General features: G+C 45.3%; 1 protein-coding gene across 3 annotated transcripts in view; it reads left to right on the top strand.

Moving 5' to 3' along the window:
- The window catches only part of SAP30BP (SAP30 binding protein), a 32,173-nt gene extending 17,680 nt beyond the window's left edge, over nucleotides 1–14,493 (top strand). For all 3 annotated transcript variants that reach the window (XM_075719700.1, XM_009480208.2, XM_009480207.2), the window contains 8 exons: nucleotides 129–171; nucleotides 7,092–7,180; nucleotides 9,717–9,808; nucleotides 10,276–10,336; nucleotides 10,822–10,873; nucleotides 11,266–11,324; nucleotides 12,586–12,670; nucleotides 13,346–14,493. In XM_075719700.1, the coding sequence (XP_075575815.1) occupies nucleotides 129–171; nucleotides 7,092–7,180; nucleotides 9,717–9,808; nucleotides 10,276–10,336; nucleotides 10,822–10,873; nucleotides 11,266–11,324; nucleotides 12,586–12,670; nucleotides 13,346–13,527 (663 nt within the window). In that variant the 3' untranslated portion in view covers nucleotides 13,528–14,493. The remainder of the gene's footprint in view (nucleotides 1–128; nucleotides 172–7,091; nucleotides 7,181–9,716; nucleotides 9,809–10,275; nucleotides 10,337–10,821; nucleotides 10,874–11,265; nucleotides 11,325–12,585; nucleotides 12,671–13,345) is intronic.
- Nucleotides 14,494–27,863: the final 13,370 nt, after the last annotated feature.

The raw sequence follows: 27,863 nt of genomic DNA, 5'->3' as shown, positions 1-27,863 counted from the left end.
ATTTCATTCTTCATTTTTATTCTTTTGTCTCAGAAGTAATGTGTAAATTTCTAAACAAATGGACAGTATAACTTTTTAGATTGGAAGCATACCTTGACTGAAATCTGTTTCCTTCCCCTTCCTCCCAGGAATTCTCAGAACTGGAGAAAAGAGATCCTCAGGAGCTAGTTGGTAAGTTCTCTCAGAAGTATTTATTCACATGTTTTTTTCAAACTAGACCACCTAGGTACCCCCTTTGTAAAAAGTGTTTTCACTCTGTCCTGACAATGCTGTAGTTTGAATTATTGCCTGCAATGTTTTATCTCAGTGGAATATTTTCAGTGAAGTCTTCTTTTGGGAGAAGGAGTACCATGCCTAAAAATACAAAAATATTTTCATATATTACATGTCTAAGATATATATGTAAAGGGCAGTGTTGGCGTTTTTTGAGATGAGCTTAAAAACAATAAAGCAATAACTTCGTCCAGACACCTCTGTGACAGCCAGTATAACTGGGAATGATGATACTTTGTTCTGTGGCTTCAAAAACTTACCTAAAATATCCTCATTTAAATGTGATCATAGAACCATAGAATGGTTTGTATTGGAAGGGATCTTTAGAGGTCATCCAGCCCAACCCCCCTGCAGCAAGCAGGGACATCTTTAACTCGATCAGGTGCTCAGAGCCCCGTCCAACCTGACCTTGAATGTTTCTAGGGAAGGGGCCTCCACTACCTCTCTGGGCAACCTGTTCCAGTGCTTCACCACCCTCATTGTAAGAAAGTTCTTCCTTATATCCAGCCTGAATCTATTCTTTAGTTTAAATCCATTATTCCTTGTCCTGTCACAACAGGCCTTGCTAAAAAGATTGTCCCCATCCTTCCTATAGGCCCCCTTTAAGTACTGAAAGGCTGCAATAAGGTCTCCCTGCAGCATTCTCTTCTCCAGGCTGAACAACCTCAACTCTCTCAGCCACATAGCAATTTATAGCTGCTGTGTTGACACAGTGTACCGTATGTTTTCTAAGGGTTACTGAAACTTATTTGATTTTTGTGACAACTCACTTATTCATTGCACCATTATTAGATTTGGAAAAAATGCTTGGGAAGTCCAGGGTCATCAGCTTGAAATAGACCTCTGCTGGGTCTCTGTGGAGCTGTACAGAAAGTGTATTTTATGTTGAAGCTCTGACTATCTTGAACTAACCCTTTGTTCCTGAGGTTACTAGTACAGTTGTGTAGTAGCATGTAACATTAAAAAAAAATCATGAGTTTAGAAGTTGCTTCATTATCTGTCAAGTCAGCTTGTCAAGGCTTGAGCATGGTATTTCAGCCATGATGTGTGATAAATGTAGAATAATACAAAAAATACTAGGATGCTAAGCTGTGACTCCTACAACAGCCATCACTCTGAAGTTTTGGACTTAAATCTTTTTCAGTTGGCCTGCCCAGACTTTGCACCAACCCAACTGTTTTATTGAATTTTCATCTTTTAGAGGGCAAAACTGCTTTAACCAGTCTCAGCATAGAGTGCAACAGAGATCTTTCTCCAAACTACTGATCTGCTTCCAAATGCACACTAGAAACACAGATGAGACAGCAGCATTTAGGGTAAAAGGTAAAGAAGAACATCTGAAAGCCAACTGCCCTTCTACTCTCTACTTTACATATGGGTGAAGCTCCACACTTGTAAAGCAATGTGGTGGGAAGTCCTTTCTTGGTTAAGGTGTAAGGCTCAGGTTACAATTTTGTTAGTCTCCTTTTTCCCCCAGTGACTGCCCCATCCACAGGAGATTAGAAGGTTGAATGTCATTTGTCTCATGATAGCCCAGACTTGCATGCAGGCTTAAAAGCTGCACAGAGGGCACTTATTACAGTGTCACACACTCGTGAGCGGACAGTGTTGGTGAGTCTGAGACCTGCGTTAAGGTTTGCAATATATCTTTAATATCCTTTCTCAATAGTAGCACATACAGAGCATGTAGGCTAGCCTTGTGCAGAACCAGGTTATTGGAAGTCAGCATACTTGCTGTGCTGGATTCTGTAGGTCTTTTGCATCAGACCATATCTTATCTAGTTGAAAAGGAACTGTTGCAAGAGCCTTATGGTTGGTGTAATGTGAGAACCACTCCCTTCCCGGAAACTTGGACTCTTAGAGTTAGAATTCTTGAATGGAGAAAGGTGCAGGATTTTCTGACACAAAGCAAGTAACTTCTCCAACCTGGACATCTCAAGTTTTGTCTAATATCAGTATGTGGAAGTCAGAGTCTTCCTTAGACAGTTTTCCACAACTGCTCTTTGCATTAAAAGCTTGTGGGCCTGTCCTTCTCAGAAGGTAACCTTACATTGTTCACCGTAACCCTTACTAAAGTCCGTGGTTATGTAGTTGCTTAACTACAGCATACATGTAGGCTCCTGCCAAAAGTAATGTTTCTGTTTTACCTCCCTTGGACACATGCTAACATTTGTGTGCCTTGAGCTGGTCTGGGAGTTGGAGCCAGCTGAAATTCACCTTCAGTGCTTCACCCCCCCCGCCCTGAGGCTTCCAGCTGGATCCATTCCCTGATCTGCTTAGTGCATGCTAGGTAAGCACTAGAGTTGACACAAAGAAAACAGCAGGGATGAGCAGCTGGGAAGGGCATGGTCCTGATTTATTCTGAAATAGTGATCATATAATCAAAGCCTGAAAGAATGGGAGGGGAGGTTTCCAGCAGCAACTGCCCTGTGGTTGAGGAGAAAGTATATGTGAAACTTATTTTGATAGATTTCTGCATCAGTGTTGTCCTTTTGGGTTTTTTGTACTGCTCTGAAGAGTACACGGTGCTGGCAGACATTGCATTTGCTGTTTCCTGCAGCCTTGCAAAATAATACTTTTAGGATGCACTTTTTTGCCCTGAAGCTCTTTGCAGCATGGTTGTTTACCTTTTGGACTGTAAGAAATGTTCTCTCCAGCCCTTAGGATATCTGAGCACAAAGTCAGTGTTCATAAGAGCAGAAAATGTGGCTGAGTTGCAGGTCTCTTTCTGCATTTCTCAGCCCACAGAGCAGAAAGGGAACTAGTGTCCTTCCATGGATGGGTGACTCACTGGCATGTTGTTGCCTCCAGTTCTTCCCTCCGATTTGGCTGTTCTGGTGCCAGGAAATCAGAAACCCACACACCCTGGTTTATGCCAAGCAGACTTGATTAGAGTGCCAAAGAATGCAGTTTTGGAGACCAGGCACCACTGGTTTGCATGTCTCCGGGGGAAGGCCATGCCCCTCTGATTACCCTTTACAGGTCTTTGCTTGTTTTTTTGCATAGTGTGACCTTTATAGACAAACTGATACTGCCTGTAGTCCCTTGTGGCTGCTTAAGACACAGCATACAAGTGAACCTTGCAAGGGACAGGAGTTCTTAATCCTACCTGGGGAGCAGTGTTATTCACTGAAAGCACTGAGGCAAGATGCTTTACCAGACCTCAGATGATCCATACCCCAATCTGTCCAGGTACAGACAGCGCTCTATTCCTATGCTCTCTATTCTTTCATTTTTTTCTGCACTAGGAAAAAGTGCCTACCCATCTGTAGGAAACAAAGTTCCTGTGTGCCCCCTATCCATGTCTCCAGCTAGCCTTTGGACTGTGGGCAGTCATCTCCTTCTGGAAGGAACTGAGGGCACAGTTTGCGCTGTGGTACTTTCTCTCCTGATATGCAGTATGTCTTTGTACTGTTGGATGTACTGGTCAAATAACCCATCTGTCTCAAACTGAAGCAGATTAAATTTAGAATTTCCATTTAATTATCTGCCTCACCAAGATATGGCAAGCAAACATCCTCCACTGACTACTGAGATGCTGAATCTTTGCTAGGTACACCCTAATAGTTGGCTGTGCTTTGGCCTGCTATGCAGAGCTTGGGAGTAGCTGAATGTCTCTACCTTGCCATAGTGCATATGCTGACTGCACAAAAAGCTACAAGCCCCTATTGCTTGTGCTGATGCAATTTTTAACTTTTAGGTCAGCTTGTGAAAGGAGAATGCACGGACTAAGCACCAGTGGCAGTGTCCTTCAGCAGCAGGATGCTTAAGTTGCAGACCTGGCAGTGCATTGGCTCCTACTTTCTTGAACCCATATATGAGTCATGGGATCTGCTTTATGGCCTTAGTTCTTTATCTGGACTGTGAATCTGATTAGGGGAAGATACTTAATTACTGTGGGCCAGAATCTAGGTGTGCCTGTGGTGATTAATCGTGCCAACAGCCAACTTCCTGAGGTCCCCACATGGAGATCCTCTAGGCTGTGAGCCAGAAGATTGCAGGCCCAATTAGAGATTGTGGCTAGTGTCACTATCTATGACTCATATAAAAGTAAAACTTTGATCTTGGCAGAAATAACAGGATGCACAAAGCAGTTTGATGTATCCTGTAAGGACACACCTTGTTGTTAGCTGTCCATCTGCATTTACCGCTGTATAGGCAGCGGAAAGCTGTGCTTGGGACTTTGAAAACACGAACTCTTTTATACAGGAGCCTGTGGCCCTATATGCAAGTTCCAGGACTATTTTGAATCATAATCCCAGCTACCCCTTCCTCTAGGGAAAGAGCTGGTGGGAAGAGGCTGTGGAGTCGGCTGTTTTGCTATCTGTTTGGGCAGCAAGTTTGAGGACTGCTTGAGGGCATGGATAATTTGCACTTCCTTACTGTAAATAAACCTGAAGGGGTTAAACTCATCCTTTTCTTCCTAATGATGTGGCATCTCAGTCTGGCTGCAATGTGATGAAATAACTGAGTAATGATGAATGTTCATGCTCAGTTTGCGAGGTGCACGTACCCTCACTGCTGGCTCAGTCTTCGGCTGTGTACAGCTATGGTGGGATTGCACTAGACAAAGATGTCTTGGTTCCGGTTCCTTGTAAAGCATTAAGAGATGCCTTCCCCCATCAGTATAATGTCAATAAATGATTGTTTTCACATGGCTCAAACAAAAGAGCAAATGAGCACCAAAACCTGAAAAGTCATGTGTCAAAATATATCGTCTTATTGGGAGCTCTTTTTCTGCCTCGATTGTTATTTCTGTTTCAAGGGAGCTTTGAATTGATTCCTGAACACACTCTTACGACTTTGACTTCTTTGCTGGCTGAACAGAGTTCTTGCCCAGAATTCCTGAGTTTATATGAGCCCACAGTTCTCCTTCCCATAAATGTTTTGTTTCTCTGTGGCTGTTCTGGTCATCTGCAAAGATAAGGAGCCTATGGCATTTCTAGTCTGGAGCTAGGCTTGATTTTTTTTTTTTTTTTTTAAGGGCCTGCCTTTGCCCTATGAATCTGGATTTGGTGGCCTTGTTTCTTTTTAATGTTTCTGCTGATGCTGTGAATCTCTTAAGCCATTAATTAATCAGCTTTCACCTTTTCCGGAAAGCCTAGTGTGCCATCTATTATGCACACTTCTGTCTATTTGCTACTGTCTCTCTGAGTTCCTGAAACTCTAATTAAACTAGAGGTTTCCCCATCCCACCAGCAGCTGTAACCTATAACAAATGTCTGCCTTGTTGTCAGGGAGCTCCAGTTTGCCTGCCTTTCTGCAGGGGCTCTGGCAAGCTTTCCTTCCTCCATAGAGGCACCCTCTTAGTAAATGCCAAAGGATACTTTTTGTTCGTTACTAGCAACTGCTGAAGAATTTAACCCTCACCAATATCTTGATCAAATAGAATGAGTGGTTGCCTGCTAGCTTTGCATCTCCAAAGGATGTTGTCCTTAGTGCTTTACATTTTTACAAAAGAAATAGAAACTGTAGTAGCACTGAACATGTGTAGTGTTGATTATTTGTAACCTCAGCTATCCGACGCTCTGTGCTGGAAGGCAGGAGAGCATGCTGTGTTTAAATGCCGGTGACTGTCCTTTGGGCCCTTCTGGGCTTTAGTCAAAAGAGCGGAACTTGAACATGCTGGAACTGCAGTTCGGGCAGCTTTTACTGAGCAATGTATAACTGAGGAGCTGCAAATGTGAATGGCTTGGTTGATATGACTTCTGTGCTCATGTCAGGTCTTTTTATCCACTACAGAGTACGACTCTGGGATGTGTTCCCTGTACAAATTACGATTGAGAACAATCCCAGCTGCTTAAATGTGGCACAGATCTCTGCTCCAGGACTTGGCTAGAAAACTGCCTGGGTTTCCCATAATAGGGGGAAACATGGCAGTTTCTTTTGCTGATAGCTCTGTAAACTAATCTTTACAGGGCAATCAGGTATTCTAATAGTATATCCCAACACAAACAGCTATAGAAATCTGGCAATCTGTACTGGTCTGTTCTCAGTCCTGCAAAACGAGCTGTTCTTCCTAGCAATAGTCTGACCCTGTAAGCAAAGATCAAAGTGCCTGTTAAGGAAATGTTAAGGATGAAATGTAATTTCTTGTGGCTAACTCCTGACAGCCTTGGGGAGGGTTATTTCCTTCTTGAACCATTTTGGTTCATGTACGTAGGTCTTGAAATAAATAGGACCCAAAGTGATTACCTCCCCAAAATGGCAATGAGCCAGGCTGTTTTAGATGGATCCCATGATCCTCCACATACACAGTTTGATATTCTCTCCGAGAGTATCGTGGCACAAGTTCTGTCAGAGATTCCAAGTTACCTAAGCTGTTCAGAGCAGGACTTTAAAGTGCATATGGAAGAACTGCAGTAGCGAAGGGCTTGGTATGTGGTGCATAGTGCAGGGGTTTAGAGATACATTCCACAAGCCAGCCTTTGTTCCTCTGAAGATCCTTTGCCTTTGAGAATCTTACCAACAATTGCAGCTGGAGTGGGAAGTGCTTTTCACATTTCCATTCTGGTGTGAAGAGACCCCTGAAAATAAAGCTTTAAGCATGGGTATGAGACAGAGCCATAGTATAAGGTAGATATCAATAAAACAAGCATCACATCCCTCTTCTAATGATCTAAACTTTTATGTTAGTTGCTTCTTTCTCAGCACTTTGAAAACACAAGTACCAGTTGACAGCATTCCCCTATTACCTTTACCCATTGGTTCTCAATGATATACTAGCACTAGTAAGGACATAAAACAAGTTTAATGACTTGCATGGCTTAAATTCCCTTCAGTATTGCTAGAACTCATGCCCAGTTTGCTCTCTACAGCTTCTTTTTCAGAGAGAGTGCGGAACATGTCTCCAGATGAGATCAAAATCCCTCCTGAGCCTCCTGGCAGATGTTCTAACCACTTGCAGGTTGGTATAAGTCCACCTTATTTTTTTAACAGGCTTGAAATTCAGTAGGGAGGGGGGATATTTGGGAACTCTGCTCAGTATTTTTGCACAAATCAAAAACCCAGCATTAAAGCTGCATTTTTACCACACGGAGTTTATGAATGTATTGTGTTAATGCTTTAGACTTTACAGCAATTCTAGTTCAGGAATCTCAAAGTAGCTTAAAGCTGTTTTCCAGTCTCAGTGGGTCACTTATGCTTTAAAATGGCTCTTGATACCACCAGTGACACAGAAACAATGTTTACTGTGAAGGCTGCTATCCTCTTACCTCAGCAAATTCAGCTCTGTAGGAAAGAACAAATCATTGTTTTTCTATATGGGCCTGAGAATCCTCTAACTGGAATAGTTGAGGCAGCATTGACTGGATTCCTTTTCCACCTACATATCTCTAGATGATAAACATTTAGAGGGAAGGCGAGTAACTTAGAGGCAGCAAAAGAAAACAAATGCATGTTTTCTCTGGTGCACACCCAAATAATTGCAGTAACCAACTTCGCAATAACCTTCTGTGCTGTTTTCCTCCTCCTGATGGAGAGCAAATGAAAGAGCAGGGGCTGCTCTTTCCTACCACCCATTTGAGTTTTAACTGCAGTTATCTGCCCAGTAGAAACACAAGTAAAGAGTCACTTCTGGAATGCTCTACAGAGTAAGCTATTAATGTGCAATGGTGATTCAGAATGACTCACCATCCAGATCACCCTTTCTTCTTCTCCGCATGGTGTACCTGGGCACACCCATTCCTCCCGTTGTGCTGTAGGAGGACTTTACTGTTCTGACATCAGTGAATTAGAGTGCGTTAGATCTGAGGAATGCACAGAGCTTGAGACAGTAGACAGAATAAAGCAGATTTTCTTCCCCTTTGACAGCAGTTTACTATGTTAAATCAAAGGAGAACTTGTCCTCTGTTAGCAGGTCAAACCACATCTTAGAGCACTTTGAGTGAGGAGATGGGATTGTTCTTTAGAGATGCAAAATGTTGTAGGCTTTTTACTGTTTATTTGTTCTTTCCTTTTGTCAGATTCTTCCTCTAATAAACTGTATCTTGAACTCTGCCAAAGGGAGTATTTCTTATTATAAAGTTGACCGAGTAGTTCCCTGTCTGTGGACTTTGTGAACCACGTTGCTACCTCCACAGGGAGGGGACAAAAGGGAACACCTATTTAATAATTTCTACTCCCCAAATTCGCCTTTTTGCAGTTGTTCCTTCAAACCTCACGATGTGTGCGCTGCATGTGGAGATTGTGTAACTTCTTGCTCATTTTGTGAGGACCTGATGAAAATTTATCGTGTAAAGTTTTTTTTTAAGGTTGATGAAATAGGAGTTCTGTATCAGCTCTTAACAATCCTCTCTTATTCAGGTGTTGGCAAACTCTTAGACAGTAGTCCAGTATTCGAGTTGACTGTCCATATGGAGGGAGACATGAAGTGATTTATCCAGAAGCAACAAAGGAAAATTGACTCAACTCTCCCATCCTGAAAGACTGAAGGCCTAGCCTCTGGTCTTATTTTATATGCCTCTTGTACATGAAGAAATTTGTGTCAAAAAGAAAAGATGAAGGAAATTACTGAGAATATTCTCCTAGTAGTACCACTGAAGTTTATGTTCCATCTGAAAGTTTCTGCTTTTGCTATCCCTTCAGCATCATCAGAGTAAAAATACTTTTAAGGTCTTTCACTACCTTGCTGAGGAAGAAAAAAAAATCATGTTTATTTTTAAATCTTTCAGACTTTTTGGAGAGTAGACTGCTTGACATTTCCAACCTGACTCAATGAAGTTGCCTTTTGCAGGGGCTTGTGGCTTCAGTAAGATATCCATAGACTTTGTAACTGTGTGAGTGGTCTGCAAAGAGAAGCTGATTCCATCAAACTGTCCACTTGTGCCCAAGCAGAGATTTACAAGTGCATTGTTCCTAAGAGCGTTTGGCTGCCAGTAGACACCACCAGCAATACCTGATGATCACATTGGGTTTAGTTCTCCAGCAGAACTTGGCTCTGCTCATCTGTTAACCTGGCATAGCCATGAGCCTTGCCTTCTGTGCAGTGTAGCCCAGCAGCTGTTTTTCAGGTGCACACCTGTGTCTGAAGGTGGGTGTGATGGTCACTGTAAGTCTTGGGAGAACCTTTGTGGAGTTCACCTATGCCCCTCAGAGCTGGCTTCTACTTCCCTACAGTCATAGCTATAAAGGGAAAGAACAGACTGGGAAGAAGGAGCGTGCACTACTGCCTCAAATGCAGATCTTCGATCACTGAAGCCTTCAGAAGGTGCAAAGATCAATTCTCTTACCCATCCAGACAGTTCATGAAGATATTTTCAGACGTTAAAGGCGGGTGTGTCTGTACTGATCAGCCTGTCTGGCCTTAGGGGAGAGGTGGAATCCTTGTTCCATGCAAGGAGGTCACTGGTTCAGTTGATTTGTTTGCACATGTACACTTTTGTTAGTCAGCTGGTGTGCTCCTCCTTTTCGTACTGGCTCACCCTGTAATCTTTCTCCTTTAGGATAAAATTCAAAAGCTATATGAGAGGAAAATAAAAGAGGGCATGGATATGAACTACATCATTCAGAGAAAAAAGGAGTTCCGCAACCCCAGGTGAGCCACCATCTTTTCCTGTGTGACAAAGTACCACAGAGCAAATTCCGAGAATTTTCTTCTTTGTTGGAGTCATAGCAGAAACAGGATCCTGAGCAAGAAGTACTACTGCTTACAAAAATGAGAAAGACATAATTTGATCTTAACTGTAACAGTAAAACTCCTCTTTGTGTTCTGTGAGGCAACAACCAGAGTTGGTGTGTTGGTTAGATTTTAAATATACAGGCTTTGGTTGAAGTATTTAGAAGATGTGTCTGTTCTGGGAGCTGGAGGTTAATTTGGGAGAAGCAGGAAATAATGTGGTTAATGGCATGCCACATCCATCATAGCAAGCGTAGCTTCCTAGGTTCTGATTTTACTCTTGCAGTGTGAAGCGGTGACAACCTCTTTCTACTAACAAATCTGAAACGCTTCCATTTACTTCTAGCTCACTGGCTGTGTTACGAACTCTTGTCTTTCCTTTGCAGCATCTATGAAAAGCTGATCCAGTTTTGTTCAATTGATGAACTCGGTACAAATTATCCAAAGGTGAGGTGCAATACTTTTGACTGGCAGGGGAGTGAGTAAAAGATAGTATAGGGGGGTGTAAGGTCTTACCTTGGGCTTTCTTGAGCATGCTTGTTTAGAGGTCCTTTTAGGGAACTTTAGTCTGCATTGAAGTGAACATTTTTATGTGGTACTGAGCCTCAGTGCCTCCAGCTTTGCTATAATGATTCTGAACAAAACCAGCTGAAGTGTGTAGATATAAATGAAACTCCTGGAGGGGATAGAAGCTGAGCAGCAGGAAAATGCATGTCTTATCCCAGCATCCTTTTGGCTTCAAAGCTGTTTCTTCATTCACAACAGAATGTGGTCCTATAAAAGAAGGTCTGATGTGACCTTTGTGTCACTGGGATACAAGAAGAAATCAGTAATGAATATCATCAGTGAAGAGAAATACATAAAGCATTTTTTTAACTGGGTTTTGTATATGTGGAAATGGCCCTAATCTGACTTATTTTTTTCTTCTTTAGGACATGTTTGATCCTCATGGCTGGTCAGAGGATTCATATTATGAGGCACTAGGTAATTCCAGGGAGTCTTCTTTTGTCCTAACTTAGCTCTTTGTGTTTTGTGGTTAATTAACTGCACTAGAGTCTTCACTTCCTTTATAAATGAGAAGTCATCACATGCTGCTCTTGAACGACTTCTTTCTGGTTGGATGTGCCTGAATGTTATTGATGCTTCATCAGTCTGGAAAGCCTTTTCATTTAAAGTGGTTCTTCAATGTTTTCATCTCTTAAATCATTAATTTAGGGCAGTAATGCTTTGATTAAAAAGCAGTAGTTAGTTTCATGGCAGCTTAATTTTCTATACACAGTTTGAAGTTTTTGATTGTTTATGATGGGAAGTGTGTGAATGAGAACTATGGATTTTTACTGTTCCTAGTGCTTCTTGTAACTTCTGATCTTTTTCAGCTAAAGCCCAGAAGATTGAAATGGACAAACTAGAGAAGGCCAAGAAGGAACGCACAAAGGTAGCTATTCAAAACCAAAAGAGACTGAGATGCAGGGTTTTTGTTTGTTTCCCTGCTGAATTTCGTTTTGCTGCTTTGCTGTTTCTTAGGAACTGTGCTCTGTGCTAATACTGTTTGTTTTTCCCTGGTTCTGTCCTTTCTTCTTGCATGTCTTTTTCCAAGATGCACAGATCAAGTTGTTTGCCCTTCCTTATAGGTCCATTTCTCTAGGCTGTTTAGTCAACTCAATTTCCTTCTGTTTTGTCAGTATTTTTAAACCAGAGCTCTTAAAATGGTATTCAGTAAGCCAAATACAGGCAAGATAATGCATAAAGAACAGCTTTTTTTTTTCTTCATCTGTGACACTTTGCCTGGAGGCATAGCCTAGTTACAGCTTCATTTCTTCACCATATCTCATGTGAGACAATATCTGCTTTCTGTTCTCGTTGATATTGCCTTCTTGCATCTAATTTCCAGAAATGTTGGGCCTATTTTAACTTTAACTGGGCTTGTTAAAAAATGTACATTCTTATGTACCCCCCAAAAAGAACATAAAACACCCCCCCCCCCCCCAAAGCCAAAAAGGCTTTGGAAGATTTTTATTCCTGTCCTTCAGTGGTGTTGCCTTTAAGCAAGTGGCTGGCATTAGAAAACTGTCTAATGTTAGAGATTGCCATCTAACCTTACAGAAGGCTCCTTACATATTCATTATGTGGAGGTATTTTTTTTCTTGCAGTGCATGCTGTGTCTTGCTACTTGTTTTGTTTTTTGCACAGTAACCCAGGTATCTGATTACTTCCTTGCCCATATCTGCAGTTTTGAAAATATAAGACTGCATGCTGTTGTAGCTTTTGTTGCTAGGTTTCCTGCTATGATGCAGTCGCAGTAAATCATGCAGGTAGCGACTTGTCTTGCATGTTTCTTAAAGGAAAAAGAACAAGAACTTCTAACTGTATAAATACATTCTTTAATGGCCAGGATCTGTCCTTTCTGAGCTATACCAAATTCCTATGCTTTTACCAGTTAACACATACATTTTTATCATATCTGATTTAGGAGCTGGGTTGCAGGAATCCTTAATGATCATGACTTCAGTACGCTTTGGCCTGAGGTCTACATCTTTCTTCCTGCATGACAGTCAGCTTGGAGGCCAGTGTCTCACATGGCACTAAAGCTGTTCTTTAAAAACATAGAGAGGTGATGTGGGTTAAAAAAAGACTATATATATTAATACTGCATTTTTATCTTCTCCCCTTTCTCCTGTGTGTCTGTCCCTTCCCAGATTGAGTTTGTGACTGGCACTAAAAAGGGTACAACAACAAGCGCTGCCTCTACAACAACCACAACAGCCAGTACCACTGTGGGAGGTAAAGAACAGTTGTGATTGTACCTATTAAGCTGCAATAATGCTGGGATTAGTGCTTCCTGGAAACCCTGAAGGCTCCTTATTGATTGTATGTATAATGCAAGAAAGTGTTTCTTCTTGGGGTTGATGGACTAGCTTTCCTCTAGTCCCTATATCCTATGGCTGTCCTTGTGGAATGAAAGACTAGGAGCAGGTGGGACAGTGAAGAGGTTTATTACTGGGTCAAGAAACCTGCTGATGTCTATGACTGTAGAGTGTTCTTGGGACTCGTACATCTCAAGAGATTCGGAAAGACTGAAAATCATTCTCCTGCCTGCAGCCTGCCTTTTAAACTGGGAGGAAGGGAGAAAAAACACTGGAGGCTGTGTCCTGTGCCCGTACCTGAGCAACTGAGATCAGCGTGCTCTGTTAAAATTAAATATGCTTTGGGGCAGGGAGTGAACCTGCCTCCCAGTTGGCTGGAGTTCAGGTGCAGAGTTTTACTTTTGATTCTTGAGGTATAAAGTTGCCTTTCCTCCTCAGCGTTTACTGCCAGTGTATGCTGAAATTAATGTGAGGGAAAGTTGTCTAGTCAAGCTGTGGTATATTAACAGTTGACAAGACAGGGTGTTACGAAGGGATTGGTGACCTTTAACATAATGCTAATTCTCTTTTGCTTATCTAATCAAATTCATAGATGCCCAGAAGAGGAAGAGCAAGTGGGACTCGGCCATCCCTGTAACGACAATAGCTCAGCCCACCATCCTCACCACTACTGCAACACTGCCAGGCGTTGTCACAGTGACAACCAGCGCAAGTGGATCCAAAACTACAGTCATATCAGCTGTTGGCACCATTGTGAAAAAGGCAAAGCAGTGACTTATGTGCTGGGCTTGGATTTTTGGACTTGTCATTGAAGCCATTGTTCTCGGAAGGGAGGGGTAGCTTTCACCTTTGGTAAAAGATGACAAGATTCTTTGAAACAGACCACAGTTCCCTTTTGAAAGAATGGGGGCAGGAGCAGGCATGCCAGTTGTGTGCCCACAGGAATGGACCTCTGCCGAAAATGCCTCTGTCTTTTCTTGCTGTGGGAAGAACCAGTCTGTGTGTGTCGTGCTGGAGGAGGGCAGTATCTGGAGTCAGCTTGTAAAAGTTAGCTTATTAAATTACTGCGTTAGGTTCTTCTTTCCTACTTGCAAGTCTGGCTTGGGGCGGGAGGAAGGGGAAGGCAAGTAGTGAAGGAATATCAGTATTACCCTCGTGTATTCCAGGTCACGCTCAAAGGCTGCTAGCAGCTTGTGATATGTACCTCCCTGATGTGTGCTAACTCAGTTCCAAGGGAATTAAAGCAGAGACAATTAGTCAGTGTCCATCTTCAAATGTGTAGCAGAGACTTGAAGTGATCTACATCTATGAATGTAGACTCACTCTTTGTTATAGTACTGACATCTGTACCCGTGCACGTATCTGTGTAGATCTTAGTGACCACGTGTTAAATAATTGAACTGTTGAGGAAACTATGCTAAAATAGTCTTGTTACCGTCTTGCAGGGATGGAGATTCCTATAAGCTGTAGAGGTTTGATTTGTGAACTCATTTGCAGAGATAACTCTTCCATTACCGTGGAATGAGATTGGACAGCAGATAAGCAGAGGAGAATGTCTGATCTTGATTGTGATATTGTCCATCTTCGTACTAGATAGTGATGTACTGTGAAATGCACACATGGCAGTTACTGCTTGCTCCACTGTTGTGAAAAAGTATTTTCAATTGAAAATTTTATTGTCTAAATCTTCTTACCTATGTAGCAAAAAATTATTATAAAAATGGAAAAGTCTTTAAAAAAAAAAAAACAACACCTGGTGTAATTCATGTGTCTGCATTTCTCGTCTTGGCGAGGGAGAATCAGTATCCATTTGTTGTGCTTTAGGTTACAGCTACCATTAGGTGAGTATGTAATAATTCCAGGGGGTGAGGGGGAGTAGGGGGTTAAAGGTGTTTTCACATTATGGATTTTTTTTTAAATCTCAAACTCTGGACAGGGAATAAATTGAGGCATTAAACTCAAATTTTGGTTGGAGATACTTTTGTTGTAGAGGATGTTCTGAAATGGTTGGTAATTCAGCCGTTCTTCATGCTATTTTTTCAAACCTATTCCTGCATCTTAAACTTCTTCAAAAGTTACTTTCTAGTACTAGCACCTGGGTGGGTCTTCCATAAAACTTTCATCTATAGAGGCCAGTCTCCTAAAAAGGAGCTTAACAGCAAATGAAGTGGTTTGCTCACTGTTTTGAGGTAGGTGGGATAAATAACTTGAATGGTTCCATTTGTGTAGAGAAACAGCTGCTAACTTGGACTTTTTTCTTCTTTGCAGTGGTCACTCCAGATTATTTAAATGGCCTTTAATTCTTAAATTGTGATTTTTCAGATTCAGTAATTTTTCTGTTTCCCATTGTAGTAAATTAAATTTCTACCCAGAGCCTGTTTTTTCTAGTGCGTAAACACTGATAGGAGAGAAGGTTGCTAGATTAGCAGAAGTGTAAATTTCTTAGAATCCAATGTTGCTTTTTCAGGTTTTTATATACCTTATCACTCCTGATCCAGGCTTTGCATTTATGGAGACTTAAGGAAGATATAAGAGGATGGTTTCCCGCTTTTAAATAATTTTAAAACGTGTTTAAACACTTTGTCTTGGCAGTCATTTTAGCTTTAAAAAAATCATCTGTGTATCCAAGAATGCTCATGGGGGAGAAACCAGGGGACTGATGAGACTGCAGTGTGGGAAATTGGGGAGATGGTGGAATTGCTCTTTTTTTAAAACAATGAAACATTGAAAGGCATGAAAATAGCACAATGGAAACATCTCTTCTGTTAAATTACTCTGCATTGGTCTTCTGACTTGATTCCTGCAAGCCTTAACTCCATCCTCACCCTATGGAAGACAGTAACAGCTCCCTTGGCTGAGGGGTATCTTCTGTTTTGGGACTGTTGTGTACTCTGCAGAGGATGACACGTTTCACCTCAACTATTTGAGGTGTTTATTTCCTTGCCTTGACGAACAGAGTTTTCAGGGGTTTTCTTTAAAGGCCAACGATGTACTTCTGGTGGCAAATACAAGCCATTAGGTAGCTTTGCGGCTCTGTAAGGTGACTCTCCTGTCTAGAATGTCTCATATAATTCCACCTGATTTAAAAGTTTTATGGTATAAATATCTGTGTTCAGCAGGACTTTAACAACATGTGGATGAAGGTACAACAGTAAAACTGCAGCAAAGTGGGCACCAGCTGCTGCAATTTCTCTCAGACTGTAGATTCATGACAAACTTTGGGTACCAGAAGGATCACTGCAATTGTCTTCTCCTGTGAATAGGGGTGGGAGGTGTGGCTGGGCTTCTAGGACAACTAACATTCCTCTATTGAGTATCCTTAGTATGTGTGCTGTGAGCAAATCTGAAGCTGATATTAAATCTCTCATTGAGATGTGTGCCAGTACACAGAAATGCAGCCTGGTGCCAGAGGTACCATCCAGTCTTGTGCACCCGCTTCCTCTGTCCGGTCCATAACTAACTGGTGGTAAGCACGAAGTGGGAGAGTCTGAGGATACTATGTTAATTTAACAAAATTTACAGATTAAGTAAATTATAATGGAAAAGATTTTGTGCCTTTTGTAAGAACTGATGGTCTTTTGCCTAATGTCTTATGAGTCCTTGTAAAGTTGGATCAGAAGTGGTCACTGTCTCCTGGTAGACAAAAAACCCCTTGCAAGTGTAGGCTTTTTTCGGACTGTTCACATTACTGTGAGGTGAAATTCCTTCCTGCCTCTTGCTTCTGCTCAGTTTCTCACTTTCTGCAGTAATTTGGAAAGACTGTCTTCCGTGGAAGTGAATAACTGCATCTGACTGATAATGCAGTAGAGGTAATTCTTGATCCTAACCAGGAACAGCTGTGCTAGGTGAAGTAGCTTGCTTACAAGGAAATATTATTTATACACCTAGTTAAGCATGTCAGCACTTGTTTCTTTGTATGCCCTACCATATCAGGGGGAGAAGAGTAGCAAAGGAAAGTGTGTGAATGGTTTTGTTTTTTTTTTTTTTTTAAAAGCTGCTGCCAGATTGCAGCTGAACACAAACCAGAGGAATAGGTTTGCAGGAAGAGAAAAAGGACATGATTAAAAAAATACATAAGAAAGTGCCATCTGCAGCTGTGAATATGAAGCTGGGCTCCAGCCTGTTTCTTGGCATCTGACACAGGGCAACTGCTGGAGTTCTTGGGGATGAATCATTTAACTACAGAAGCTACTGAACATTGTTTAAAGGCAAGTATCTTGTTCATATCGCACATCCTGGCACCCCACCCCTTCCTCTTTCATGCGCCCTCTTCCTTCTTGCTCTGCAGTATCCATAGTCATTCCAAACCTCTGGATTTCTTTGCAGACTTTATGATCAGAGCTAGGAAACACTGCTCGTTTAGCTCCTGCCTTGCTGCGGCAGGCAGGGAGTGACAATGTCCAGCAACTCTGGAGCAAAAAAAATGCTGATCAGCAGGGCTTGATGATGCTACATAGAGGGATAAGGAGAAAACTTCCTAAAACTAGCTCTGCTGAAGTGTGCTGAGCGTGAGGCACCTGGAGCAGCAGTTTTCCAACTCCTGCAGTAACAGGCTTCTGCAAGAGACCTGGCTGAACTGGGCTGCGCTCTGACAGCTAACCCCTGAGCTCTCGTGACTGAGTGTTCGCAATCTGCAGCGGAGAAAGCGACTCGAAACATGCATAATTTGTTGGTTTGGGTTCGTTGTTTGGGGGGTTTTTTCCCCCCTCTCTCCTTTCCAAAAAGCTGGAGTGGAGATGCCAACCATTGTATAACAAACTTGCAGCCAGTACAATAGCTTGCTGCTTTTGTTTATCTTGCATGTTGCTATCGGAAGTAGCAGACAGATACACAGGTTGGAAACTACAGTTCTAGGAAAAAGCCTCTTTCCTACCTCTGAGAATGTGATCATATAGGTTGGTGGCTTGCACTTGGCTGTGGTTGGTCAGTGCACCAGAGAAAGGTGGAGGGAGCTTCAGGTGTGCAAGAGCAACGCCCTGAGGGAAAAGGGTCCTTTCCTGGCCCATGAAGCCACAGCCTGAAGCCCTCAGTTTGACTAGTTTGCTTGTTAGAAATCTCTACAGCTGTGATCATACCAGGGCTGTGTGATGGCTGCTGAGAGCTGGAGGGACCCGCAGAGTGTGTAAGTGCCTGTGTTTTAAACAGCCCCTGAGAACTGCACGCTGTGTTCAAGCTGCGCTAATGCAAACTCATAGCTTACATGGCTAAAGGTTCTTTATGCTGCTGCTCAGGCTGCACTTCTGAGTCCTAAAAGCTTTAGATATTAATTCTTACCCCTCCTCCTGAGGAGAGACTAACTGTACCTGGGAGAGTAAAACCAGTCCCATTTTTGTTATTCATTAGTCTGAGAATTACAGGCTCATGCTCCTTGAAAACCACGGGGCTCCTTTCTGCTTACCACCTTTTTAAGCATGGGTGTCTCCTAGCTTGAGTAGGTTTGTCTTAGCTGAAACTCCTCGTTCAAGTGTGTGTCTCTGCCGTGCCAGGCCACTCAGTGGAGGGAGGAGAGCTGCTGTAATGAAGTCATCCTTGGCAGAGTTGGTTCTGCTCTCGCCCTCCCTTCTGAAGTCTCTTCTCCCACCTCCATGCCCTGAGGTGTTGATTTTCTTTCCTATTTGCTTGTTGTGATTTAGAGATCTGTCCTCCTTTGATGCTGTTGTGGGAAGGGATTTTGTGTGTTCAGGGTTTGCTTTTTATTTTATGTCTCGCTGGGTGCTGCTTTAACCGAAAGAGCAGGTGGGGAGGGGCAGCCCTTGCCAGCCCCACCTCAAACCATAAAATGTGAGCACCTGAAGCTATGTTTTAGTTGGCTTGCTGCTGTACTGTCTGTTTTATGAGAGTTATTTACCAGGACTTAAAAAAAGTCTTCCTTGCCAAGGCTTTGGGCCATGCCAAGGCTTTGCCGATGACACAACCGGCTCTAGCAGCGTGGAGGTGATTGCTTCAGCTGGCGTCCAGCCAGCTGACACCTGCATGAGCTACTTTCCAGCTCTTCTTCATCGCAGGGGCGAAGAAGCTGTAGCTTTCTGCAAAGCACCTCAAACAGATGGTCTTTGCAGTGTGCCCAGGAAGTTATCAAAGGGTATAGGCTGCTTGCTCCTGTTAAATGTGTGAACCCAGGAAAGCCCAGAGTTGTTACCTCCAGAGAGAGAGAGATGCTTTTCAGCAGGGCTCTCTAAGACTGTCAAACATTAAAATAAATACATTGCTGTTGAGGTGCAAGACCCATGAAGGGGCTGTGAGGTTCCACCAAAGTCTCTTCCTTTTTGGGAGCATTTATACCAGTGTATTCATGCCTCGCTCTTACAGAGCAGTTTTCCATCTCCGAGCCTTGCCGTGTGCTGCTGTTCTTCTGTTTATATTCAACTTCCTTCCTTTTGTTCTAAGTGAGAACCATGGACACCGATGACTTCCAATATTTAGTCTTTGTTTATTTGAAACTTGTCTTTGGCTGGGACTGGGCTCGTGCTTTCGGTTGCCAATAAACAGCAAAGCACCAGGATTTCACAAGAAAAGCTTTTGCCTTTTCACGTAGAAGGCGTCTGTCTGTCTGTCCTCTACCATGTTTGTATGCTCCAGCATTAGGAAGAAAACAAGCCTGGTTTTTGGTGCAGCAATAAAAGGTGAAGTTGCTGGTACTTTCAACCTCTCTCCTCCTTTGCGTAGCCTCTTGTAGTGCCTGGAGACCATGACAAAAGGTGACAGTCCACCCTCTCTCCTGGTTTGTGTTGGCTGGCTCCTCACAAGACTCTCGCCCACACTATTGAATGTCTTGTATAGGGCCAGCCAACGCAAACCGGGAGGAAAGGTGGGCTATCTTGCTAAATCTTTCAGACGTAGTATCAGCGTGTTTTCAGCCCTTTGGCAGCTGGGTAAGATGCTAATGTAACCCTGGAAGGTCCTGTTTACTCTGCGTGGATGTTAGGATTGTGGTAGGCTGAAATTTTATCCTGCATCCTTTACTAACATTTTCCTCTTGTGTTGTTTTGGTGGCCCACTTACCTCTTGCTGCTGGTCCATCCTGGAGGCAGATGGGCATCAGTGATGTTCAGCAAAGAGATTTTCTTTTAGGTACATGTTTATGACATGGAACACCCGTTGCAAAACAGCAGACACATGTAGTTAATGCTGTCTTAGGGGAAAGACTGAGGAAGGGAACATGGGAGGATTTCATCCTGCACTTTGAATTACCTGGGTAATTACATTAAGCATAACAGTGCAATAAATTATGTGCACATTAATGTACATTAATACATTATTAAGCATTCCTTAAATTTATGCCAGATAGCAGGATATTGCTAATACTGTGTACAGTGCAGCTATGGGATCAAGTATTTATTTTTCTTTTAGCAGTGTGTGGTGTTTCAGAGTTCAAAAAGGAAATGAATGTGCTCCAGCAGCAGGATCTTGGCTGTAACAGCTCAACAGAGACCTAGAAAAAGCCCCAGAGCCATCCCTGGGTGCACCATGGTGGCAGGACAGAAAGAAGAAAGGTTCCATATGAACTGGCATGTAATTAAAAAAAGAAGAGAGTTAACCCTAAAACCACTTGTAATTATCAGTAATTGACACTCGGACTGGTAGTCTCAGCAGAGAGAGCAATAATTTAGTGTGAGCTATAAAAATGACTCATTTTCACTCCTAGGGAAAAAATTTTTAGGCCACATTGCCACAGCAGAAAATCACTGATTTATAAATGTAAGGTCTACAACTTAGGCAGTTGTGAGCTTTGGTGGAGCCATCTGTGGCCAAATCTGCGGATCCTTCCTCTCCTAAGTCCCTGTTCTCAGTTACTTGAAACGGCAGATTCATGCAGCAAAAGCCTGATCCAGCAGACGGTGTGTGTGAGGTATTGAACAATGGCAACATTTTTGCTCACCAGGTATTTTTCTCTGGTGGAAGTATTTCGGAGAAGTTGCCTGAAAGGCAACCCATAAAACAACAATATTTTTTTAAGGGCAAGATGAAGTGAAATCCTGTTAAATTCTTATGACTGTTTACTGAGAATTTATATTTCCTCTCTGCTTTGGTGCCTTAAATTTTGGTGGTGGAATTGTCTTGATATCAGAAAAGTGTCTTTTGTCAGTCCTGCAAATGTCTCCTTAAATGCAGCCTGGTTAAAAACCTCTGGGAAAATTCATGCTCCATGCGCTTGGAGATCTGTTAGGGACTGGGGGGACACTTTTCAAAGAAAGGTGGAAAATGAACATCTTGGGCTCTTCTGGCAGCACCCATGGTGAGTAAACGGGCTCCTTCTCGCAGCTGGAGGTGCTGAGCGGAGCCTGTCTGGGCTCTTGCGAGGACAAAGGGGAGGGAGATAGTGTCAGGTAGCCCTGGGGCTGTCAGAGTGTCTGTAGGTGAGACCAGAGATGCTTTACAGGAGGCAACGTAAACATCCTCCATCTCAGGTGGAGAAAGGAGGACATCCAGAAACCAGGGACACCAAAGATTGTGGTGGAAGCCAGCTGCTCCTAGTCTTCTCTGGTTGGCTCCAGGACTCCTGTTGAGGAACCGTTGCTACAATACTTCTCTCTTTTTTTTTTTTTTTTTTTTTTTTTTTTTTTGGTAATAGGTTTCTTGCTGGTAGCTCCAATTGCCGTTTTTTAACTCCAGTGCCTGGCAGCGTCGCTTATCCCAACACCAAGCGGGGAGAACTGTGGTGGTGGGAGGTAGGCTGGGCACCGCTGGTAGACAGGACCAGGGGAGGTGAGCAGACGTCTCTGCAAGCACCAGCACTCGCTCCCTTCCAGCCCCGGCACTGAAGCCTAGCTTTCCTCTATCTGCTGCCTCTGTGGCTCCCCGAGGCGGACTGGGTCCCTCTGCCTTCAGCCCTTCAGCAGCAGTAACGATCTGCTCTTTGCCAGCATCCGCTGCTGTAGCTCGAGCATGAGAGCCTCGTGTCCCAGCTTTGATGTTGCAGTAAATGTCTGTTGTGGTTAAAAAAAACCCCGAACAACAAAACTCCTTAATTTTCAGAATTTTTGCTTAAATATAGGAAATGGCATCTCGAAAAGGGCCAGGGTAATGTTAAGTTTACCAAGCCAAGCGTTCAGGAACTAGGAAATACTAGACTTAAGCCGCCTGGGCCATCTTCAGCTGTGCCTGTGTCTGTTTCCCGTTTGCTGCAGTTTTAATGGCACAAGCACATCCTCCTTTTTCCTGCGGCTTAATCTGTTTACATATATTTACATGAGCTTCCTATTTCTCGTAGTGAAAGGAATCCTGCTCCTCACTTTCATTTGAATCAATGCTTGGTCACCATCATTAGGGAGTTGATCAGCAGCCACCATGATGCTGTATTAATAATGAAGAGGCCAAAATTGCCCTGCTTGTATTTTTAATTTCCAAGAAAGTCAGGAAATACATGACTTTTTTTTGTCTGGCTGTTCCTATTGTTTGTGTTGAAGCTGAGGGGATGCAGTTTTCCTTGTGTGGATTTATTTGGGAGCTAAAATGCAGCCTCTGCAATCACATCTGCTCTGGTATGTGTACACTCTGCGCTGTGGGAGTTGCAACCAGGTCTGAGCAGTGACAAACCCTGGACTCTAAGGCAAAAGGGTGCTGTGGGACAAACAAAGCCCCTCACGTGAACTCCAAACCCTCTGCTGTTCCTTTGACTGGGGACGGGATTTCAGATCCAGCCCAGCAGAAGGGCTGGATGCAGAGGTGGGATTGCTGCTCCTTGGGCCATGGTAGGATGCATTAGGAGCAGGTGTGGGTGGGTCTCAGTTATGGTGCTACAAGGGGTTGCATTGGCCTGTCAGCCAGATCTGTTGCAGATGAGGAGTGGGCTGTCGTGCTCGTGCCCTGGATAAAGCGGGATGCGGATCCATCCTCTTTGTGAGCCAGGTACTGCAGCTGGGCTCGGCAGCTAGGTGGTTGTTGTCACGGCAGGAACTTGCCTGCTATTTCAGTTAGGAGCTACTAGATGACACCCCCCACTCATGCCAGGGGGAAATTTGGAGGAGAAACCCCCAGCGAGGGGGGCTAGGGAGCACCCTTGGCTCTGCCCCGAGCAGGCAGGGGAAGCTGAGCAGCCGATGCTGCCCATCGCCCGCAGCCCTCTCCATGCACGCTCCGCATGGCAGGCACCTTCCCACCACCCGCTTGGCCCCTTTCCTGTGGGATGGTGCTTGTGCAGAGGGAGGGTTCGGGGCGGCTGCGCGGGCTGTGCCTGCCCGTCCAGGTGTGCGAGGGAGGAATGCCAACCCCTGAGTCACGGGCACCCCCTCCTCCCTCCTCAGCTGGGATAAAGCTCGTCCTCACCTCGGATCTGATCTCATTTGTCGTGGCTCCCACCTTTCCTCCCTGCCAGCCCCCCGGGAGGGAGAGGCGGCAGCTCCGGGACGGCGAGGGGAGTGAGAACAAAGTCGATATTTGACTGGAGGGTACAGAAATCAGCAGGGAGGTATGTGGGATCGAGGGCTGCCTGCACTCCCCACCGGACTGGAAGTTGACGTTTAACCGGAAAGAGAAAAGGGACAGAAAATAGGAGGGAGGTGGGGGGGGAAAAAAAAAAAAAAAACAACCCAACACAAACCCACAACGGAAAGAAAAGGCCAAGGCTGGAAATCAAGTTGCGGCAGTGAAGCAGCGCGTTCCCTCTCTGTCTTCCGAAGAATTTCTTGGCTTGGTGTGTGGGTGCCTGTTATTCGGGCTGCAGCAGAGGATTTGGACACCGAGTCAGACCCTGCGCTAATGAGGTTTGTGGAATTAATTCATCTGAACTCTTTAGCATCCAGCTTGTTTTAATTTCACTGTGTTGATTAACTGGGGGTGAAATAAGTTGCGGTGCTCCTTATGCAAGCAGGTAGGCAGGGCACAGAGCAAGGGGGCTCAGCTCCCTGCCTGCTTGTTCCTCCTTTTTTCTCCGGTTTTGGCTGTCAGGCACCATCTCGAGCCTCTCGGCCAGCTGGGAAGGGCAGCGCTCGTGACCGAGCAGGGCTGGACGGGGCAGTTTTTGTCTCTGAAGGTATTTGGATGGGGGGCCGTGGGGTGGAGGTGGGTGCACCACAGTGTGGTAAGGCAGAGCAGAGCCCTTCGGGGACCGTTTGTTGCAGGTTTCAAAGGTTGCCCTCTCCGTCTGCCCGGCTTCCAGGGAAAAAGGCTGTTGTGCCTTGGAGCTGGCACCCAGGGAAAAACTCTTATGGGTGAAAGTGCTGACGGTTGGCTGGGCTGTGGGTGGCTCCAACTCCCCACAACTCGTGGTTGTTTTGCAGAATGGGTGACTGCATGCAAAGCCCCTGCAAGGGGGGAGTGAGGGGAGGGGGTGTCCTGGGAGGAAAAGGCCATGAAGGAGTCAGGGCTCAGGGTGGGCTTTGCTGAATTGCAGATGTCGGGGTATTTGTGAGCTGGCAGATCTGAAATATATGGGAAATAGGGAAATAGGTGGACAGAAGGATAGGTGCAAGGGAGCTGACAAGCATGGGTTAAGTGGGGGAAAAGGGGAATGATGAGTGCCCATGGAAGGGAGGGAGAGGGAAGGTGACTCTAGCGGGGCCAAAGGAGCAGAGAACGTGCTGGGAGCAGCACGTGAGGGGGCATGGGAGGGACAGGAGGGTCCCAGGGCTGCACCAGCATTCAGGCAGCCCCTCAGGAAGGGTCCTGACTTTCCTGCCAGTTCTGCTCCTCAGGATTCCACCCTGCCCAAGCCTGGGGGGCAAAGGGAGGAGATGGTACTGGAGTCACTGGCCCTTTACTGGCACGGAGTGGTGTTGGCCACTCCCTGACCCTCGCAGTTCCGCGTGGGTCCCCAGGCTGGGTCCCACTTGTTTTGGTCTTTGCTGGAGGATGCTGGGGCCATGTCTGGGACCTGGAGCTCAAGCTGGGAGCCAAGATGCCCCTTCTCGCTGGAAACAACAAATGATGACTCACATGGAGCCTCCTGGCTGCAGAGGCACACATGGGGAAGGAGGGGAAATGGATGGGGAAGGCAGAATCAAAGAAACATGACTTTGTGTTTAAGCGACGCTTTGATTTGCTGGTCAAGCTTTTGATAGTTTTCTGGAGGTCCGTCTTGAAAATTTCCCAGTTTCAGAGCATGGCCCCCAGGGAGCTCTGCGCTGCTGTGAGTGCTGGGGAGGGAGTAGCCCGAGGAGGCAGAAAGCATGGAGTTGTGGCCCCGATCCACGCACACGCAGCCCTGCCCTGGGAGAACTGAGCCTGCACAAGCCACCGTGGCTGTCGCTGCGCTGCCTGGTGCAGGAGCGGGACCAGGGTCCCTGGGGGAGGCACCCGGCTGCCCTTCTGCTTTGCTTCCATCACTGTTAGCTCTCCCTCGGGAACCCCAGCCCCACGCTGAGGCTGGTCACAGCGACCAGCACTGCCTATCTGCCCCAGCACGCTGCAAGTACCATGGTCCCCAGCACACCCAGGCAAGCAAATGCTCCTCCAGATGCTTCCCATCTACCAGGGCATCAGTACCCTACACAGCCCCAATGCACCCCTTGGCAGGATGGGGGTGTCTGCAGCCACAAAATGTTGCGATGCCCACCACAGAGGGAGGAAAGGCTGCGCTGGGCAGCTTGAGCATCTCCCTCACTTTCCCACTTCTGTGTCCCCAACCTGCTGAGTGTCCCCCACATGGCAGCTGGGACCAGGCTCCCACCGTGTATTTGTGGTTCATCATAACCTGCTCCTTGGTCCCTCTCCTCCATCCACCGGGTGATGCCTTGCTTCAGCCTCCTCCTTCCCAGCACAGAGCTTCTGGGGTGGGGATGGGGCAGGGAGGGGACAGGGTGATGAAGCTCTGCTGCTCCAGCCCTATTCCTGGCTCATTTCTCCAGTGGTTTCTTTGGAACATCCCCTGTTTTTAGGAATGAGCTACCCAGCCTCGGCTTCTCTAAGCTCAGGGTTTCCCAGGGTCTTTCTTGGAGCAGGTTTGTCAGCTGGTGCAGGCAAAGGCTGGGGGAGTGGGAGACCAGGAGGAAAGGCCAGAGCAGTGGTGTGGGACAGGGTAGGATGTTTGTGTGCAGCTGGGAGCTGCTCTGCTTTGGTCCCTGGTTTTCCACAACTAAACAGCTTTTTTTTGTCGTCGTCATGAAAATCCAGCCAAACCCCTGCAGCCTTTCCAAAGTGAAAGTGGCATTTTCCCTTCCAGAGGACACTTTTGACATCGAGGGATGGCTGCTTGCATATTTTTGCACAAATATTACGGGCTGCATTCCTGTGGTTGGCAACAGCAATGCTTTGTGCCACCAACGCCCTGCGCACTGGCAACTGCCCAGCTAAATCCTTGGAGCTTGGTGGCTCACAGGGCAACAGGATGTTAATATTGAGCTGAGTTTTATGGCCTTGTATCTCAGCACTTGAAAAGACATGACAGCAGTTTATGTGTCCAAGGCTCAGAGTGTGTCTGTTCATCCCTTGGTGACTCTTTCTTCATTGGTGATTAAAGGAAGATGAATTAGGTCTGTGCTTTGAGGCTACTGTGGAAGATGGGTGTGTGAGCTGAGCAATCCAGTCCCCTGTACTCAGTCGTTTCGTCATGGCCTTTGCCATGATGGGAGATGGGATTTGCCAAGCGCTTGGGGGATGTTTTTGCTGTGTTTTCCCTGGACAGGCTCAAAGGACTTCCCTACCCTTTCATCTTGCCTCTAGTTGGCATCTCCCCCTGTCTCTGTAGCACCGGTCGCTGCAGCTGGCATGGCTCGCTGGGGTGGGGCAAGGGAAAGAAGGGATTTTCTTGGTTCAAAAGCCACCCGTCTCGGTGGTGAGGGACATGATGTTTGCCAGCGAGTGGTGACATCAGAACTTTTGCTGAAGGAGGTCACAGTCATGTCTGGGGACGAGGATAACTGCTGGCCTTGGAGCCAGCACTGGGGCTTGGCCGGGGGACCCCCCCAAGCCAAACCTGCATAGAGCCTGGGCTGGGGATGGTCAGTGTTGCAGGGAGCTGTGCTCAAGGGCTGCAGGAGGAAAATACGGGGATTTCCTTGGTCAACTGGTACCTTTCACCCATAAGAAAAACAGCATATTGGCTACCAGGTCCCAATGAACAGCAAAGCTTCCCTGGGTGTACTCTGCAGAGATGCTGCCCTGAGGTTTCCATATTTCTCACATTTCAGCTATGGGGGATTAATTCCTGTGTGAGAAATCCCTCTGAGCACAGCTGACAAGATAAATGAGATACCAGCATCTTGTCATGTGTTACCTGTGTACCCAGTGACCGTCACAGAGAACAAAGTGCGAACACAGAGCGAGACATCTCCTGGGGTCAGTGCTATGTTGGTTTGAGCCCTGTGCTGCCATGATTTCTGTGAGCGCTCAGCTTCATGTGTTCAATGTATTTCCATTGGCTTCAGAGGCCGTGCAGGATCCAGTGCGATCTAACGCTGTTGAGATTAGAGCAGGTCTTTCCAGGGGTTTCCCTGGGCCCCAGGTCAGGCTGTTAGTAGTTAAGTCACCAAGAGACTGGTCTGTGTGCTGGATGTCCCCCTGGGAACTCAGACATCTTCACTGCACACAATTATTCCCATTTTCCTTCCCTGTTTTAAGTGTTTTTCACATTCTCTTCATTTATTTTAGAGTCAGGGCTTACAAAGCAAGAAGATATAAGACAATTCATTTGCAACTTATGTTCCGCCCTTGCATCTTCCCAAAAGGAGATGCCTTAAAGATGTCTTTACACTAGATTTTTTTTTGCCTTGACTGCTCTCACTTGCCCTGCTGGGGTGCTGGAGTCAGAGCTGCCCTCCAGCACAGCAGCCACAGAGCTCAAGATCCAGCTTTGTCTCTTTTGTTTACCATGTCCAAATGCTGACTTCTGGATAGCACTGAGCTTTCTTGGTCACGTGTGGGTGCAGGGAGAATGGTTAACTCTGTTTAGGATTTGGCATCTGGATCCACACAAGGGGACCTGCTGCCCTGAACAGGACAGAGGGGAGCTGCCGGGCTCTCAAGACCGTGGATTCATTCAACAGCTCCAAAGCTCCAAGTCCGGCATTTTCCAAGGCCTCACCCTCTCTCTATTGCTGGTTCGACCATCCTGGAAACTCTTAGTACAATAGGAAATAGCCGAAGGGAGGGGTCTGTTTTGCTTTTGGGGAGAGATGTAGGCAGTTGGTTTGTTTTCCTCCTCCTTTTTTTCCTTAACCCACCAGAAGCAAGGT

The sequence above is a fragment of the Pelecanus crispus genome, chromosome 12 (genome assembly GCF_030463565.1).
Source record: "Pelecanus crispus isolate bPelCri1 chromosome 12, bPelCri1.pri, whole genome shotgun sequence".
Classification (NCBI taxonomy): Eukaryota; Metazoa; Chordata; class Aves; order Pelecaniformes; family Pelecanidae; genus Pelecanus; species Pelecanus crispus.
The sequence above is the reverse complement of the archived record's forward strand: the minus strand, read 5'-3'. Positions and strand labels throughout refer to the sequence as shown.